The sequence below is a fragment of the Thamnophis sirtalis genome, unplaced genomic scaffold (genome assembly GCF_051295495.1).
Source record: "Thamnophis sirtalis isolate CommonGarterSnake01/CBP01778 unplaced genomic scaffold, rThaSir2_p1.2 scaffold_5, whole genome shotgun sequence".
NCBI classification, from domain to species: Eukaryota; Metazoa; Chordata; class Lepidosauria; order Squamata; family Natricidae; genus Thamnophis; species Thamnophis sirtalis.
Genome location: NW_028261385.1, coordinates 97,959,988 through 97,977,715, shown reverse-complemented (window position 1 = coordinate 97,977,715; position 17,728 = coordinate 97,959,988). Strand labels below are relative to the sequence as shown.

General features: G+C 42.1%; 1 protein-coding gene across 1 annotated transcript in view; it reads left to right on the top strand.

Annotated features, from left to right (window-relative positions):
* DNAH6 (dynein axonemal heavy chain 6) overlaps window positions 1–17,728 on the top strand; it is a 207,943-nt gene that overhangs the window by 103,099 nt on the left and 87,116 nt on the right. Inside the window, exons 47-49 of the mRNA XM_087716259.1 lie at window positions 15,329–15,481; window positions 16,690–16,830; window positions 17,425–17,667. Of these exons, the coding sequence (XP_087572385.1) occupies window positions 15,329–15,481; window positions 16,690–16,830; window positions 17,425–17,667 (537 nt within the window). The remainder of the gene's footprint in view (window positions 1–15,328; window positions 15,482–16,689; window positions 16,831–17,424; window positions 17,668–17,728) is intronic.

Sequence of the window (17,728 nt, the reverse complement as noted above, 5' to 3'; positions counted from 1 at the left end):
ACAAGTAGCACCTTAAAGCGCACCCGGAGATCGACAGGTAGCCAGTGCAGCTCGCGGAGGATAGGTGTTATGTGGGTGAAGCGAGGTGCACCCACAATCGCTCGCGCGGCCGCATTCTGGACTAGCTGAAGTCGCCGAATACTCTTCAAGGGCAGCCCCATGTAGAGCACATTGCAGTACTCCAGCCTAGAGGTCACAAGGGCACGAGTGGCTGTTGTGAGAGCCTCCCGGTTCAGGTAGGAGCGCAACTGGTGCACCAGGCGAACCTGGGCAAATGCCCCCCTGGTCACAGCTGACAAATGGTGTTCGAAAGTCAGCTGTGGGTCCAGGAGGACTCCCAAGTTGCGGACCCTGTCTGAGGGGTATAGTGTTTGACCCCCCCAGCCTGAGAGGTGGAATACTTGCCAAATTGGTGGGAGGGAAACACAACAGCCACTCGGTCTTATCTGGGTTGAGCACGAGTTTGTTAGCCCTCATCCAGTCCCTAACAGCTTCAATTCCCTGGTTCATCACGTCCACCGCTTCATTGAGTTGGCACGGGGCGGACAGATACAACTGAGTATCGTCCGCATACTGGTGGTATTTTATCCTGTGCCGCCGAATGATCTCGCCCAGCGGTTTCATGTAGATGTTGAAAAGTAGGGGGGACAAGACCGAACCCTGCGGCACCCCACATGTTAGGGGCCTAGGGGTCGATCTCTGCCCTCCAACTAACACCGACTGCGACCTGTCTGAGAGGTAAGAGGAGAACCACTGCAAAACAGTTCCTCCCACCCCCACCTCCCGCAGTTGTCGCAGAAGGATACCATGGTCGATGGTATCGAAAGCCGCTGAGAGGTCAAGGAGAACCAGGATGGAGGCAAATCCTCCGTCCCTGGCTCTCCAGAGGTCATCGGTCAATGCGACCAAAGCGGTTTCTGTGCTGTAGCCAGGCCTGAAGAGATAATCTAAGGCAAACGTTCCCTCTGTCTGCCTCCAATCTTTAGTATCATTATCTTAACATTCAATTCACAATGATACCTCTTATACTATACCTGAGCCAGAAAATCCCCACCATTTTTATTTTTGAAAACCTATTTCATAAGGGCCGTTCTCTGCAGCTGCTCTTAGTTTCCCCCATGATTCCCTGCGCTCATCTTGGAATAGCCTCTCCTCTCATAATCAACCGCCACATATTTTCAAATAATGGTGTGCCTTCAATAATTTTAGGCGAAGGTTTACACATTTGCTGCCTGAAAGGTCAGTTTTCACTCAGCTTGAGAAACAATTTTCACTCAGCTTGAGAAACAATACAATAAGAGGCTGATAAAAATGTAAAGTTAATCAAAGGTGGGCAATTGGTTGCAAAAGGCTCACTCAAGTCCTTGTCTCTGTGGCTGCTACAGATAGATAGACAGACAGACAGATATACATAATGTATATAAAACAATAATAAGCATTATTTATCAAGATATATCACAAGGACATTAAGAGCTCTCTTCATTCCTAAAACAATTCCATTTCCCCCCAATTGTTTCATTATAGAATACAAATGATACATTGTAGAATAGAAATAAAAATTAAGTACAGTGGAATAGAATGAAAAAAATATAGTAGAATTGTTTAACTACATTAAAAATTGGAACCTGTTAACATTGAGATTATTTCAGTAGTTCTAACTTTTCAGAGTTTTCAGTTTCCAAGATTGGTTACTCGATCAGATACGATATTAGTTGAACTGCATTCAGGAATGATTAGGCTGCTATTCTAATAGACCTACTTCACATAAATTACATTTTATAGGAGAATTGGAACTGCCATGAAATAACCCAGTTACTGTGAGATGGTTAGTATTATTTATCAAGCATTTCTTTCTTTAAAAAAAATGATAAACACTTTTAACATCATTTTAAGATTGATACATATCTACCTCATTTAATAGCAAGGAAATCTCTCCAGTGTTATGTAAAATTTAATTAAGCTCAGCAGGCTTTTCCTGAAAGTTTTTATCAAAACTTGGAGGATTAGGATTCTGAACTTGATACAGCTCTTTGTATCTTACTACTCTTTGAAGGATAAAATTCCTTTTAAAATCTAGTTTATATAAGGATCAGATAAATATCAATAGGAGGCACTATACTAAATTTATATAAACTGTTAATAGTGTTGGTAGGATAATCACAAATTGACACATATTATCATTTTTGGTGATAATGCCCAATTAGTTTTTTATTACAAAGTTTTTGAAGAAATTCACCCCACAATCTTTCATAATGAATCCTGCTTTTAATTATCCATATTTCCTAAAGCAAAGAAATTGATGCAGCATAAGTAATAGATTCAATTTCTGTCGTTAGCTGCCAAATTTAGTATTGCAATATGTTAGAAAACTAAAACACAATTACAGCAACGGTACTTAAAAATATCTCTCTGACTGAAAATTAACACAACAATAAAGAGCTTGAAAAACCCCACAATAAATTATGATTCTCTAACTCTTACTGCTATTTAGTAGCTATATATTGGCAGTAGTTTTTCTAATAATGTAATCTATATCAATGTTGCTGTGGTTACCAATATTGAATTTGAGATATTTAAAATCTGTTTCTTCTTTGAATATCACATGCATCAAATGAAATGTTTACTATAGTGATAGATCATCATGAATATCATCACCAATTGTTTAGTTCATTATTGTTATTTTTTGTTTAGTTTTTGCCTTTTGCTCCGTGAAAGAAAAAATGGAATTTGCATGAAATACTTCAATTGTGTGAAATAAATATATGTTAATTATGTATCATGAAATGGAAACAGCTTAGCTATCAGGGAACAAATTGAATAATAAAGCCAACCCTATAGCAATTGGTCAAACATTATAGAATGATAGAATTGTAAAGAGCGATTAAATGAACCCTTTGCTCAGAGCAAAAACACATCCTAGACAGATGGCCGTATAGCAGGGTGTCAAACTCACATCATCACAGTGGCTTCACGTGATATATTGGTACTTTTGTCCCCTTTTCTAAACTGGGCATGGGTGTGACAAGTGCATGACACATCCGGCCCGTGGGGAAGGAGCTTGACAGCCCTGCCGTCAAACTCCTCTTTGCCTGAACATCAGTGAAGGAGAACTCATCATTTCTTGAACTAATTTGTTCCACAGTCAAACTGCTCCTTTTTGGGGGGGTGGAGACATTCATTTGGAATCCTCTTTCTTGTAACTTAAATCCATCTTGTGCGCTCTAGAATGATAGAAACAAAAAAATGTGATAGTCTTTCTGTCATTCCTTCTCAAAGCTAAATGTGCCAAATTCCTTCTGTCAGGTTCAGGGATCATCAATAGCATTCCCTTATGCTGTAAGATATTCTGTGGCTTAGCCTCAGAGCAAAACAACTTACTTCCCATGAGAAACTTACTCTGGGGTCTGATGGACTGGTTTGATAATTGGTTTCGGCATGGGGTTAGTCAAAGCCCTTATTAAAGAACGTTTAGTGTAGGAAATATATTTTCAGGGATATATTTGAATCGGATTAATATATTAACTGAATCACAAATTGGTTTATTGCCAGCTTTGAAAGAAATGGAGGAGGCCTAAAAAACCCTGTGCAAGTGCTTTTAAGAAATGTGTGCAAATTAAAATATGTATGAAAATGGGCACCATAGTCAGGTATTCCATGAGGTATAGCCAGCACAAAATATTTGATTAGATCACATACCTAGTTAGCTCAATGCAGCTGTTGAGGTGCAACTATAAGGTAATGGGGCAGGACTACAAAGACAATGGGGTTTTGAGAGAACTAAAGGCAGGATTCTGTGGTCCCCCCCGCCCCAAAGGGAGTTAATTTATTTTGCTTTGCCAGAGTTCTGTGGCCTCCCAGCTTTTCAGCATTTCTTGGCCTTTTCTATGTTTTATGGCTTAGCTGACTATTTTAGTTTCCCTGGGAACATATATTAAAGTGGCAATTTGTAGCTTAACTGCCTCAAATCTCCATCAGGAAACAGTTTGAGAATTTTTACTTCATTAGAGATAATTTAACAGAAAGTTATGAAAAATATTTCAAACAATTAAAATATTGAGATAATGCACAGAATCACTATAAAACTTGGATACCATGTACTAGTAGATAAATCCTAAGGCAGAATTACCTTGACGAAAGGTGGTTGGCCTATTAATTTAATAAACAAACAAACAATAAAAATAAGACTGCTTTAAACTTAATCCAGCAAAAATTCATAAAAAACTTACTCAGATGAAAATAAACATGGAATTCTAAGAAAAACATCTCCTTTTTTTGCACGTGCCTTTCTTTCTTTCTGCATCCCACTCTTTCCCCTTGTTTTCTAGTAATGTTTTTTTTTTTCTGAATTTGAGTGACATATATCATTAGGAAGATATAATACAGATTATTTATGTTCTGTGGAATATTGTGGTACACATGGTTACTCTTCTACTTTTTACTGTACTGATTTAATGAAGCAGAATAAAAATTGGCACTATTATGATTATCCAGGGACTCTTTCTGTTGAAAATATAAACTTGTCTTAAGAGCCATAGTGGCACAGTGGTTAGAGTGCAGTACTGCAGGCTCTGCTGACTGCCAGCTTCCTGCAATTTGATATCACCAGGCTCAAGGTTGACTCAGCCTTCCATCCTTTCTAGGTGGGTAAAATGAGGACCCAAAATTGTTGGGGGGCAATATGCTGACTAAGTGCTATTGCCATTACAAATTTACGGTAGAAATGAAATCAGTAAAATTGAACTATCCAGATTTTTTAAGATGTTGCTTAAAACTTCCTTATTTTGCTAAGGACAAATTTAGATGAGGTTAATTTTTCAATCTTTATTTATATTCAGAAGTAAGCCCCATTCAAGATAAATCAAAATAGGTCTGCAAAAAAAAATTGAGAGCTGTTTTGGTTATTCCACATAATCTTTATGTTTTTTGATGCACTGAATCCAAAAATGATCTCCATTTTGTCATAGGACATCACGTTTCCTGACAATTTAGGTAACTATGTTAAATAAAGCAATACCTCAAAATAAATGGAAATAGACTTATAAAATTAAAGTTTTATTACAATATTTTCATGAAAATTCTTTTTTGAACTGAAATGAGCTCACTTACACACACTAAACTCGATTCTTCTTCCTTGTGAGGCTCCTTTTGGTGCATTTATGCCTGTGAGTAGCATCTGGAATGTCTCTGAAGCATCCAACAGTAGTCTGCCATCATTGTAATGCTCCATTTTCCCTGGTATCTCCTTTCTATCTCTTTAATGTCTTGGTGGAGTCGTTCACCTTATTCCTCACTCACATCTCCCAAATTTTCAGGAAAGTAGTCAAGGTGAGACTGGAGGAAATACACTTTCAATCTCATCAGGCAACCTAAAGCTTGAAATGCTTTCAGCATTCTTCCGACGATCTTTTTGTAGTGAGGATCTTTGTTATTGCCTAAAAATTTCTGTACGACTTCTTTAAATGCAACCCACCCTTCTTTTTGAGGATCTGTCATGGTATTGACAAACTCTTGATCAACTATAAGCCTTCTAATGTCTGGTCCGACGAACACACCTTCCTTCAATTTTGCCTCCGACAGGCATGGAAACTTGGTGACCAAGTATTTGAAGCATTCTCCATCTCTTGGAAGTGATTTTACGAATTGCTTCATCAATCCCAATTTTATGTGGAGAGGCAGAAGAAGAACTTTATGGGAAGGTACCAAAGTTTCTCAGAGGACATTTTTTTCACTGACTGTTAGCACCCTTGGCTGCCAACTCTTCTTGGTCCAGTGATTTTATTGGTCTCGACTGTCCCATAGACACAGAAAACAAGGGTATTTGGTATACCCAGCTTGTTGCCCGAGCAGCATGCACAAGACCTTCAAGTCCCCACACACTTGCCAACCATGGTCTTCATATTTAAGTTTACAAAGAACCAATTCCAAGCTCTCATAGGTTTCCTTCAAATGTATGGAATGACCTAAAGGTATGGAAGCATAAAAACCATTGTGGAGTAAAACTGCTTTTAGACTTCCTTTTGAAGAATCTATAAAAAGTCGCCATTGCTCTGAATCATATTGGATTTCAAATTGACCCATCAGACCTCCGACATCGATGCAATAAACCAACTTGCCTTCCTGGGCGAAGTAAGGAACGAACTCCTTTTCACGATGTCTGAACCATGAAGATGACACTCCTGGCAACAATAAATTCCTGCTTTTCAGCCTTGATCCAAGTAACTCAGCGGCATCTTTGGGAAGAGTCAAGTCTCTTACCAAATCATTCATCTCCTCCTGAGAAAACAATTTTGGTCTTGTATCATCTTCAAAGTCAGAATTTGATTTGTCATCTGGTTCAGGTATGACTTCACCTTCATCAGAGCCACGTATCTCTTCCAAGGTAGCAGGGGGCTTGGGTACTGGTATATCTTTGCCAGGGGTGGGTTTCAAAAATTGTTTGAACCTACTCTGTGGGCATGGCCTCCTTTGTGTGATCAGATGGGAGTGGCCTGCCAGGCTGCCACCCATGTGACCTGGTGGGAGTGGCCAAGACAATGTTATTACTAGATATTACTAATTACCAGATATTATTAATATTACTAGATCATTATTAATATGTAGATAACTGCGGGACATTACACACCCACCCACACACACACACAAATTATGATAGTGCAAGGAAAACACCAAAAAATAAGAATGCCCCCCCCCCCAAGACTGCCAATGAAACCAGTTTTTTTTCCTAAGCCTAAGGACAGGAAAGACAAAGTCACTGGAATAAAAACCATCAAGGCAATTTGGAAAATTATAAAGGACAGGCGCTCACAGAACCATCAACCACCTCAGAATTACCTAAACAACGAGGGTGAAACACACTAAATCTGGCAAAGCTGCCTTGCAAGAAACCTGGCCTGCCCATAGAAAAGCAGCTACTTTGAGACACATAAACCTGGTCTGAACACTTAAAAACAACATATTGCATCACAAAGAAAACATTTGCAAAAAAGAATAACATTTCTTGTAGTAAATATATTTTATAAACAATTAAAAAATAAAATTCCCCCCCAAATAATTTAAAAAAAGATATTCTATAAATAAAAGAAATCCTTAAAAACCATTGTTAAGTATTACACCAGCAATAATTTACACTGTAACAATTTTAAGTTATTGTACCAGCCATAGTATACTGTAACCATTAGTTCAATCCACCAGCAATAATTTACACTGTAACCATTTCAAATTATTCCACAGACAATAATTTAAAATGAAACCATTAATAATATTCCATACACAATAAATTACAATAAAACTATTATAAAAAATTCTATGCACAATACATTTCAAAGTATTGATTGTAGAATATTTTAAAATGGTTTATTTTAATTTATTTTGGATAGAATCTTTTTTAAATAGTCTAATAAATTGAAGCAAACCATTTTAAAATATTCTACACTCAATACTTTTAAGTAAACTATTTTAAAAAATTCTGTGTATTAAATAAAATATTATTTTAAAATACATTAAAAAAATAAAAGAGAAAAAAAACGGATCACTTACCAGCAGGCAGAATCAGCAGCATTCCGATGCAATGAATGGATCCTCGTCGCAATGGATGGAAGCAACAGGGAGCAGGCAGGCAGCAGGAATAGGTAAGACACTGGAGCCTCAGACAAGGCTAGGGTCACTAAGCAGGTTCCCTGGCAGGCTCAGCCAGCCAGGTGAGGCTCGAAGGTGGGGCGGGAGGGTTCCCTTGCGAAAGGTAGGCCACCTTCGCTACCAGGCCGCGGCTTTCGCGAGGGAAGGCCTGGAGGCCTTCCCTTGCAAAAGCTAGGCCGCCGCCTTCAGCCACTACCACCCCGCACCCGGCTTCGGCCTCATGGCATGCCCCAGCCCGCAGCTTTTGCAAGGGAAGGCCTTCCCTTGCGAAAGCTGGGCCGCTGCCACTCACCCGAAGCCTCCCGAGTCCCGCCGCCGGGGCATAGTTGCTTACCTGAGGGGGAAGCAGCAAGCTCCTGGAAGGCGAAGGGAATTTTCAAATGGATGTCAAGCGCAAAAAAAGCTTCGCTTCGCCTCCAGCCCGCTCACTGATTGGTCTGACTCCAACCAATCAGTGAGCAGCAGGCTGGGCTTAGTGTAGACGAGCAGGGGAGCGAGCGAGCGAGCTGCGGATGGGCAGGGGAGTGAGCAAGTGAGCTGCGACGCGCCGGCAAAAGGGCTCTTTGCAGCGACAGGGGCCAGGACCGGTATCGGCTTTCCCGGAAGTTAATTACTTCCAGGTTCAACGACCAACTGGTACGTGCAAACCGGGGCGAACCAGAAGGAACCCACCCCTGATCTTTGCCATGGGAGATGGGACGAATTACTGAGTGAAGATTGGGGTATGAAATGGAATGCTTCCTTTTGGAATTAAACCCTTTCACATTGCATGAATAAAAGTAACAGTCATCACTATGGTTCTTTTGCTCCGGCCATACCATAGATTTTTTCTTATCCTTGAACCAATTTTGGAGGTCCTCAACACACTGTTTACACACTTTATGAGGTGCCCAAACTTTATCTTGATCTCCAATTTTTAGTCCAAAGTATGTGAAGTATACTTTTTTCACCAAGTCTGTAATATTCTGTTGTTGCTTCAACACTGTATATTCACCACAGATGAAACAGAAACTGTCTGGTGAATTAATACACTTTCACGGAGCCATAACATAATGGTTGAAGAATGACGAGCTAACATGAATTGCTATGAAAAAGTGTGAACAGCCTAGAACCAAGAACCTGATGATGATTCGTGCACAAGTGTGGCATGCAGGAGAGAGCAGCTGTCAGCACCTCTTCATTGAGTAATTAGGAAAGAAGACCACGAGACTCCATAGGTAGAGATCAAGTGTACTTTTACTAATTATAAATGATTAAAGGCGTAGCAAAGCGAAGACTGATTATTTAGGCGCGAAAGCGATTGATATATAAAATAACTCATTCCCCACCCCTTGGCATCCCAGTTATAGTCCAATCATAATTCTCCTAAGTGTCAGGTGTGAGATAACTTCAAAAGGCATCACCAAGATGGAATGTCAGTGCCGTTAGCCTTGGCGGGAACCTCCTCCGCATGCGTAGTCCGACAGGCAGCAGAACTCCAGAATCTTCCTTCAGCACAACAAGTAACCCCTCCCAAATACCATGCCCTCCCTCCCTGTTTCATGGCAGCCGAAGCAGCAGCAAAGCAGAGGCTGACATCCGGCCGTCCTCCGGAAAAAAGGCGGTCAGGCCTGGAAAACGACAAAACACAAACAAACAGACGAACAACAAAAAAACAGAAAAAGAAAAAAAGGGGGGGAGAAAGTCAGGAAGGAGAGTCAATCAGGGTTTGTCAGGATAAGCAGAATAAAACTGTCGGAGCAGCTGGGGAGCACGGACATGGGACTTGTCCACCCACTCAGCATGAGATGGAGGAAAATGCTTGCAAGCCACTAGGTACTGAATCCGATTCCGTCGCCGCCGAGAGTCCAATATTTCCCGGACCTCAAAATGTTGTTCACCATCAATCAACAGGGGGGCAGGCGGTGGGTCCACAGGCAGACGTAAAGATGAGAAACAAATAGGTTTAATGAGATTAACGTGGAAAACTGGATGAACACGGCTGAGGTGCTTGGGTAGCTGCAAGCGAACCGAAACAGGATTGATGACCTTGATTATGGGAAATGGGCCCACGTACTTAGGCCCCAGCTTCTTAGACTTTTGCGTAGTTTGAAGGAACTTCGTGGATAAATAAACCTGGTCACCCACCTTGTACTGATAAGGTTGCACACGTTTCTTATCAGCCTGTTTCTTATGTGCGCGATGCGCAGCATCCAAAGTACTAAGTGGCAAAGGCCAAATATGGCTCAATCGCTCACTCCACTCGGAGACGGACGAAATCTGTGGTTGCTCAAGAGGAACCTCGGGAATAGGAACAAAGTCGTGGCCAGATACAACTCGAAAAGGAGTGAATCCAGTGCTGCTATGTACGAAATTATTATAAGCCACTTCCGCGTGCGGCAACAAGTCCACCCAATCATCCTGCTGGTAATTGATGAAACAACGTAAATATTGTTCCAGCACAGAATTAGTCCTCTCGCAAGCCCCATTAGTCTGAGGGTGGTGGGCGGAGCTTAAACCCTGGGCGGAGCCAATGCGCTTAAGAAACTCCTTCCAAAAAACAGAAGTGAATTGGACACCTCTATCGGAAATGATGCGATCAGGCACACCATGCAAACGGTAAACGTGAGAAATGAAGAGTTTAGCAAGTGCCTTTGCAGAAGGAATCTTGTGGCACGGAATAAAGTGAACTTGTTTGGAAAATAAGTCAGTAACCACCCATATAACGGTGTGCCCCAGGCTCTCCGGAAGTTCGACAATAAAGTCCATAGAAATCTCCTTCCAGGGAGCGACAGGGCGAGCTACAGATTGGAGTAGACCTTGCGGCTTCCCTGGTGGCCATTTAGCAGCTGCACAGACTGGACAGCTGGCAACATAACGTTCAATGTCCTTTTTCAAAGAGGGTCACCAAAACTGCCGCTTCACCAAATGCAGCGTCTTCACAAATCCAAAGTGACCCGCTAATTTGGAATCATGAGCCCATTGGAGGACAACAAGATGAAGAGAGGCAGGGACGTAAAGTTTCGCTCCAATCCACGGTAAATCGTCTCTTATTGTGCATTCACTTTGATGCTGCTGGAACCAGTCATCCTGGGGAAGGGCCTTTTTGAGATCAGAGAGGAAATCTTGAGACACTTCCACCTTCGAGCGTGCCTGCTGCCTAGTAACAACAGGAGCAGCAAGGCTGGACGTGGGAACCACGGGTTGGATAACACTGAGTTTAGAGCAGTTGTATTGAGGACGTCTGGAGAAAGCATCAGCCATAAAATTTTTCCCTCCTGGGATGTACTTGAGTGTGAAATTGAACCGATTGAAATGCTGAGCCCAGCGCATCTGCTTAGGGGAGAGGCGCCTGGGAGTCCTCAAAGCTTCCAAGTTCTTATGGTCAGTCCACACCTCAAAGGGGTGCTTAGTGCCCTCCAGAAAGTGGCGCCACGTGGCTAAAGCCCAACGTACAGCAAATGCTTCCTTCTCCCAGATTGCCCAATGCCTTTCCATATCCGTGAGCTTATGGGAGGTGTATGCGCACAGTTGTAAATTACCTTGGTCGTTAGTCTGAAGCAAGACGGCCCCAACTGCCACGTCGCTGGCATCAGCTTGAACAACAAAAGGCTTGTCCATCTCCGGATGCTTCAGAACTGGTTCCGCCGCAAAGAGTCGTTTCAACTTCTCAAAAGCAGCTTGACACTCCATGGTCCAATCCAACGGCTTGCTAGGCTTAGGTTTAGGCCCACCTTTGGACTTCAACAAATTAGTGATGGGAAGCGCAATTTTGGCAAATGAAGGGATGAACTGACGATAGAAATTGGCAAAACCCAAAAATTTCTGCAATTGCCTACGTGTACGGGGCGCCTCCCACTCAGTGACCGCCTTTACCTTAGCGGGGTTCATTTCAATACCAGCGGGGGAGATACGATACCCAAGGTAGTCAATCATCTCCTGGTGAAATTCACACTTGGACAACTTGGCATAAAGTTCAGCGGCCCGGAGCTTCTTCAGGACAGTGTGGACCAAGGTGACCTGTTCGTCATATGTTTGAGTGTAAATAAGGATATCATCTAAATATACGATAACGCCTTTGTAAAGGTGGTCATGCAAAATTTCATTAATTAATTGCATGAAGACTGCAGGCGCCGCCTGCAAGCCAAAGGGCATCACCCGGAACTGGAAACAACCGAGGGGGCAGTTGAAAGCCGGTTTCCACTCTTCCCCCTCCTTTATGCGGACCCTATAGTATGCTTCCCTGAGGTCCAATTTAGTGAAAATACGGCCCTTTCCCAGTTGGGCTAGCATGTCCTTCATCAGTGGTAATGGGTATAGGTTCTGAGCTGAAATGCCGTTTAGGTTTTTGAAATTAACACATAATCTCAGGGAGCCATCTTTCTTCTCTCTGAACAACACGGGTGCTGCTACCTTGGGTTGTGCTGGCTCAATGAAACCCCTTTTCAAGTTTTTATCAATGAATTTCCTCATTTCCTCCATTTCCCTAGGAGACATTGAATATATTTGGAGCTTTGGAAGCTTTACTCCCGGCAAAATATCAATGGAGCAATCAATAGGTCTGTGGGGTGGAAGTTTATCTGAAGATTTTTAACTAAAAACCCCTTTCAGGTCCCAATACTCTTTTGGAATCTTTTCTTCCCCCTCAATTTTCTCCTGGCCCCTGGCGGCCAATGCGGGGTTGGAGCCAGCAGGCTCTGGGGTGTCGGCCTCCCTGTCTGGGGCTGTGCTGGTCCGAATACGCAGCCACCCCTCCCTCCAATTAATGCGAGGGTTCCATTTACGAAGCCAGGGGAGTCCCAAAATAAGGGGCCTGTCCATTCCAGGAGCCACAATAAAAGAGATCAATTCTACATGGGTGCCCATTTTCATCTCTAGAGGTTCAGTGTAGAAATGGGCTGGGCCACCCCCTGCAATGGATCCATCGATTTGGCAAAAAACAATAGGGTTTTCAAAGTCCTTAATTTCAAGCCCAGTTTTTCAACCATTGCAGGGTTAATCATACATCTCGAACAGCCCGAATCAAGGAGGGCGGGAAGCTGTTCTGTCTCCCCATCGGGTGGCACCCTTAACTCTACTGGAATCAACATGGGGCCTTTATTTGAACTCACCCAACGAGGCGAGGCGTCATCATCGGAGTCATCAGAAGAGCTGGTGGTGACGTCTGCTTCTTCTTCCGCCTCCTGTCTGAAGCGCCCGGGCAGCGAAAGCAGCCTCTTTCTTCCTCCCCGGGGTCTTACTCGTCTTCCCTTCCCTCTTGGCAGGGGGCGGGGCGGTTGCAGGAAGTTTAACGCGGCAATCCATGGCGCGGTGGCCCCCCTTCCCACAACGGAAGCACGTGAAAGGCTTGGCCTTGCCGGCGGAGCTTCCCTTCCCTTCACCCCTGATGCGGAATGGGGCCTTTTGAGCTGGGGGGGGTTATCTCTCTGCTTTCTCCTCTTTCACACGTTGAAGTCTAATCAAGTCGAGCTCAACGTCTGCTGCATTTTCATACCAAGCTGTAACTCGCTAGGGAAGGTGTCTGTTAACGCATTGTTGGTAAATGTCCTCATTTAATCCCAATGCAAACTGGTCTAACAGGGCATCTTCAGACCAGCCTCTCATATAAGAAGAAAGCTGTTGAAACTCCTGAATATATTCAGCCACCGGTCTATCTCCCTGTTTCAGGGCCATAAATTTCACCTTCCCCCGTTTTTCAATCAGCGGATCATCAAATCTTCTTTTTAATGCAGTCATAAAAGCATCAAAATTCCTCAGGAGGGGGAGTTACATTTGTGTAAGCTGACCATCCAATCGGCCGCTTTTCCCTCCAAAGAAAGTAAAACCATTCGCACCTTCATCTCATCTGTTTCTAAATCGGGCCCATAAATTTCCATATAGTTCCAAATCTGTATAACAAAGAGACCCAGGTCCCTGGGATTTCCGTTATATTTTACTGGCAAGGGAGGGACCTTTGCCATTCTGCGTCTTCTGGGGGGCCCCCCTACTCTGGCAGCAGCCCTGGCTGGGAGGGGGAAGCTGTTTCTGGGTTTGTTTGCTCCCATCCCCCCTCGGCCTCTTCACCCTCCCTAAATTTTTGCATAGAGTACCTTTGTTCAAACTCTTCCGTTTGTTCTCTTTCCCGGGACCTCCGCTCAGACAAGGCTTCTTCCCAGTCGGCTGGTTTTTTCTTTTGTTTTCTTCTGGTAACTCCAGCATCCAAACTCTCACTATCCTCTTTTTGCCCCACACCTAATGTCCATCGAAGGCGAACCGCAGGCTCCTCTATTCCTAGGCCAGCCAGCCTTCCAGGTAAAGATGGGTCTGCAGTTTCCCTTTCGGTCTCCTCTTCATCGCTCGCTCGCAATGACATTTTCCTTGTTCCTTCTTGTGAGTACACCCCCCACGGTAGGTTGAAAACTCCTGGTGGGGTGTGAGTGAGTCTTGGCTTACTGTCAGCACCTCTTCATTGAGTAATTAGGAAAGAAGACCACAAGACTCCATAGGTAGAGATCAAGTGTACTTTTACTAATTATAAATGATTAAAGGCGTAGCAAAGCGAAGACTGATTATTTAGGCGCGAAAGCGATTGATATATAAAATAACCCATTCCCCACCCCTTGGCATCCCAGTTACAGTCCAATCATAATTCTCCTAAGTGTCAGGTGTGAGATAACTTCGAAAGGCATCACCAAGATGGAATGTCGGTGCCGTTAGCCTTGGCGGGAACCTCCTCCGCATGCGTAATCCGACAGGCAGCAGAACTCCAGAATCTTCCTCCAGCACAACAAGTAACCCCTTCCAAATACCATGCCCTCCCTCCCTGTTTCATGGCAGCCGAAGCAGCAGCAAAGCAGAGGCTGACAGCAGCTCTGTGTCTGTACATGAGACGTCACAGTGCTGGCCACACCCCTGCACTGACCAGAGATGCTGCTATCTACCCTGTGTCTCCCTCCCACTGGATTCTTCAGGAAAGATTAACCCCTTCTACCATTAGAAGCACAGACTTAAAACTTGCTTAGCTTATGTATATATTGCTGACCATTAGATTTACAGTGCTATATTTTTTTTACATAACTCAGACAAACCCTTTAAGTTTTTTTTTTTTGGAATTTTGTATCTTAAATGCACTTATGTGAATTAATTAATAGTAATTTGGACTTGAAATTTGGTTAAAAACCCATAATATAAAAAAATACCAAAAATTATAAAAAATGATACATTTGAAGACAATTTTGCATGTTGTGGCAAATCATGACGTCTAGGAGTTTTTTCGATATTTTATTTGTTTTCAGCACACCAAAATACATGGAAATTAGATGAAAATAATCAAACAGCTTTTTAGTCACAGACCTGTGATCAGTCTTGGATAAACAATCCAACAGTTCAAATAACATGCTGAGAAAAAAGGAAACATCTGTTCCTCTGCTGAAAATCTCAGATTTTAGCAGCAATGATATGTTTTATGCTCATTAATACTACAGTTTTTAAAACAACGTATTTTGGTTTTAAAAATCATGTGGGGAAATGCTTAATGATTGGCTTTTTATTCACGATTTAGGAATGACTAATTAACAGTAAAGCTGAGAAGAAAACATATTTTAGAAGTAACAGCATCTGTTTCTTATAATGGGTACTAGTTCTCTTTTCCCTTATTTTCTAGTAATGTTTGGTTTCTGACTCCTTTTTTTAACAATATAACTTTTTAAATATCTGGTATTTATAAAATCTTTAGATAGTTGTAGAAGAATTCCTAGAAGATATAAACAATATTTTGAATTCTGGAGAGGTACCTAATCTGTTTGAAAAGGATGAGCTGGAGTTTGTCATGGCAGCTACTCGACCCAAGGCAAAAGAAGTAGGAATAGCAGAGGGCAACAGAGATGAGGTAAGATAAATACTGCTTTACATGTATAATTTAAATCCATGTTTACTATAGATATTTAAATGTATCAGCAATTTATAGGAATTAGAGAGGTATATAAGTAGTCCTTGACTTACAACCATTCATTTAGGGACCATTGAAAAATTTCAATGGCAGTGACTTATGACCGTTTTTCATACTTGCAACCATTGCAACACCCCCATAGTCACATCAAAATTCAGGCACTTGGCAAATGACATGTATTTATGACAGTTGCACTATACCAAAGTCATGTGATCACCATTTGTAAACTTCCCAGCTAGTTTTTGACAAACAATGGGAATTCGCTTCATGACCACATGCTTCACTTAACAACTGTGACAAAAAGGTCATAAAATGGGGTAAAACTTAACAACTGCCTTGCTTACCAATGAAAATTTTGGACTCAGTTGTGACTGTAAGCCCAGGACTGTAAGTCCTGTATTTAAATCACTTAGACCCGGGATGGCGAACCTATGCCATGCGGAGCCATTTGTCAGGGCACGCAAGGCGCTGCCCTGTCAGAGGGCCAGCTGAGTTCACCCTTTTTTAAAGCCATTTTTCGCCCTCCCCAGGCTCCAGAGGTTTTATAGGAGCCTGGGGAGGGCAAAAAGAGGCTCCCCCCCCCCCCGGAAGCCCTCTGGAGGCTTCATGAGCTTCCTTGAAGCCTCCGGAGTGCAAAAAAATGGCCCTATGGGCAAACTGGAAGTTCAGGAATGGACTTCCGGTTTGCTCAGAGGGTCATTTTAAGTGCTCCGGAGGCTTCAGGGAAGCCTCCTGAAGGTCCCTAAAGCCTCTGGAGCGCTCAAAACAACCCTCCAAGCAAACTGGAAGTCACTTCTGGTTTGCTCGTAGGGTCTTTTTTTGCCCTCCCCAGGCTCTTATAAAGCTTCTGGAGCCTGGGGAGGGCGAAAAAAGGATGCAAAAATGGGGGGTCACACCTGTAGTGCGCGCATGCGCACTGGGTAGGTCGTACATTGTATTATGGGTGCAGCATGCCCACGCATGACCCCCTGCACTCCCCCCACTTATGGCATGCGAGCCAAAAAAGGTTCGCCATCACTGACTTAGACTATCGCTTCTTGTAATATATCATTCTCTGTAACACAAACTGTCTAAAAAATGGATGATGTCAATGATACTAATAATTATGTTTACTTTCAATCTCCAAATTATAACTTGTCTTTTCTCAGGTTTTTCAGTACTTCATTAATCGAGTCCGACAGAAGCTACACATTGTCCTGTGTATGAGTCCTGTTGGAGATGCTTTCCGAGCACGGTGCCGAATGTTTCCCTCCCTTGTGAATTGCTGCACGATTGACTGGTTTGTGCAGGTAAATAATTCATTAAAGAATGTTGATAAGATGTTCAATAATTCATGAATCTACTTCAAGGATTGCTATTTTCCCATCAAGTTTACTTTTTTCTATATTCTGCACCATTACATTTAACCTCGGAAACCTCTTTCGTTAGAAGTGTTACTTAGAACACTGACATTAAATACAAGTTAATATAATTTTGGGTAATGGTCAAATATTGGCCCTTGGTCTTTCTCATCATTTGTGGCTTTTAAGAAAATTACTTTATATTTTATAGGGAAAGTAGAAATATCTCTGCTAAATTTTACTAGTTACTAAAAGGAAAATAGTTCAGTAGTCAATTTTCATTAATGTTTTCATGGGTTACAAGTGGACTACCTTAGTATTTCTTACCAATTCCATAAATCATAAATTAAAGCAGCTGCCTGATGTTCATGCCATATGAAAGTAGGATATTATATTAAGTACAATTTAATAATGTCCTCCACTTCCTTTTAATCTGTCTATTACAATTCTGCTGAAATAATTAGAAAAGAAATGGTTTGTATATTGCATATATACTTCAAGAAAGATTATATAGATAGCCATTTTTTCTTTTTTTTTCTCCAGTGGCCAAAAGAAGCACTTCTTTCTGTATCAAGAACTTTTTTTATGCATGTTGATCTTGGAAGTGATCGAATGAAAGAGAAACTTTCTGTAATGTGTGTAGACATCCACATGAGTGTTACAGAGATGGCAGAACAGTACTATGCTGAGCTCCGGCGACGCTACTACACAACACCAACTTCTTATTTAGAGTTAATCAATCTTTATTTGTCCATGCTTGCTGAAAAAAGGAAGCAACTGGTTTCAGTAGGTTGATCTTTATTAAAATAATAATAGAATTAAGTATAGAAGTGTGTTTTATTCTCTA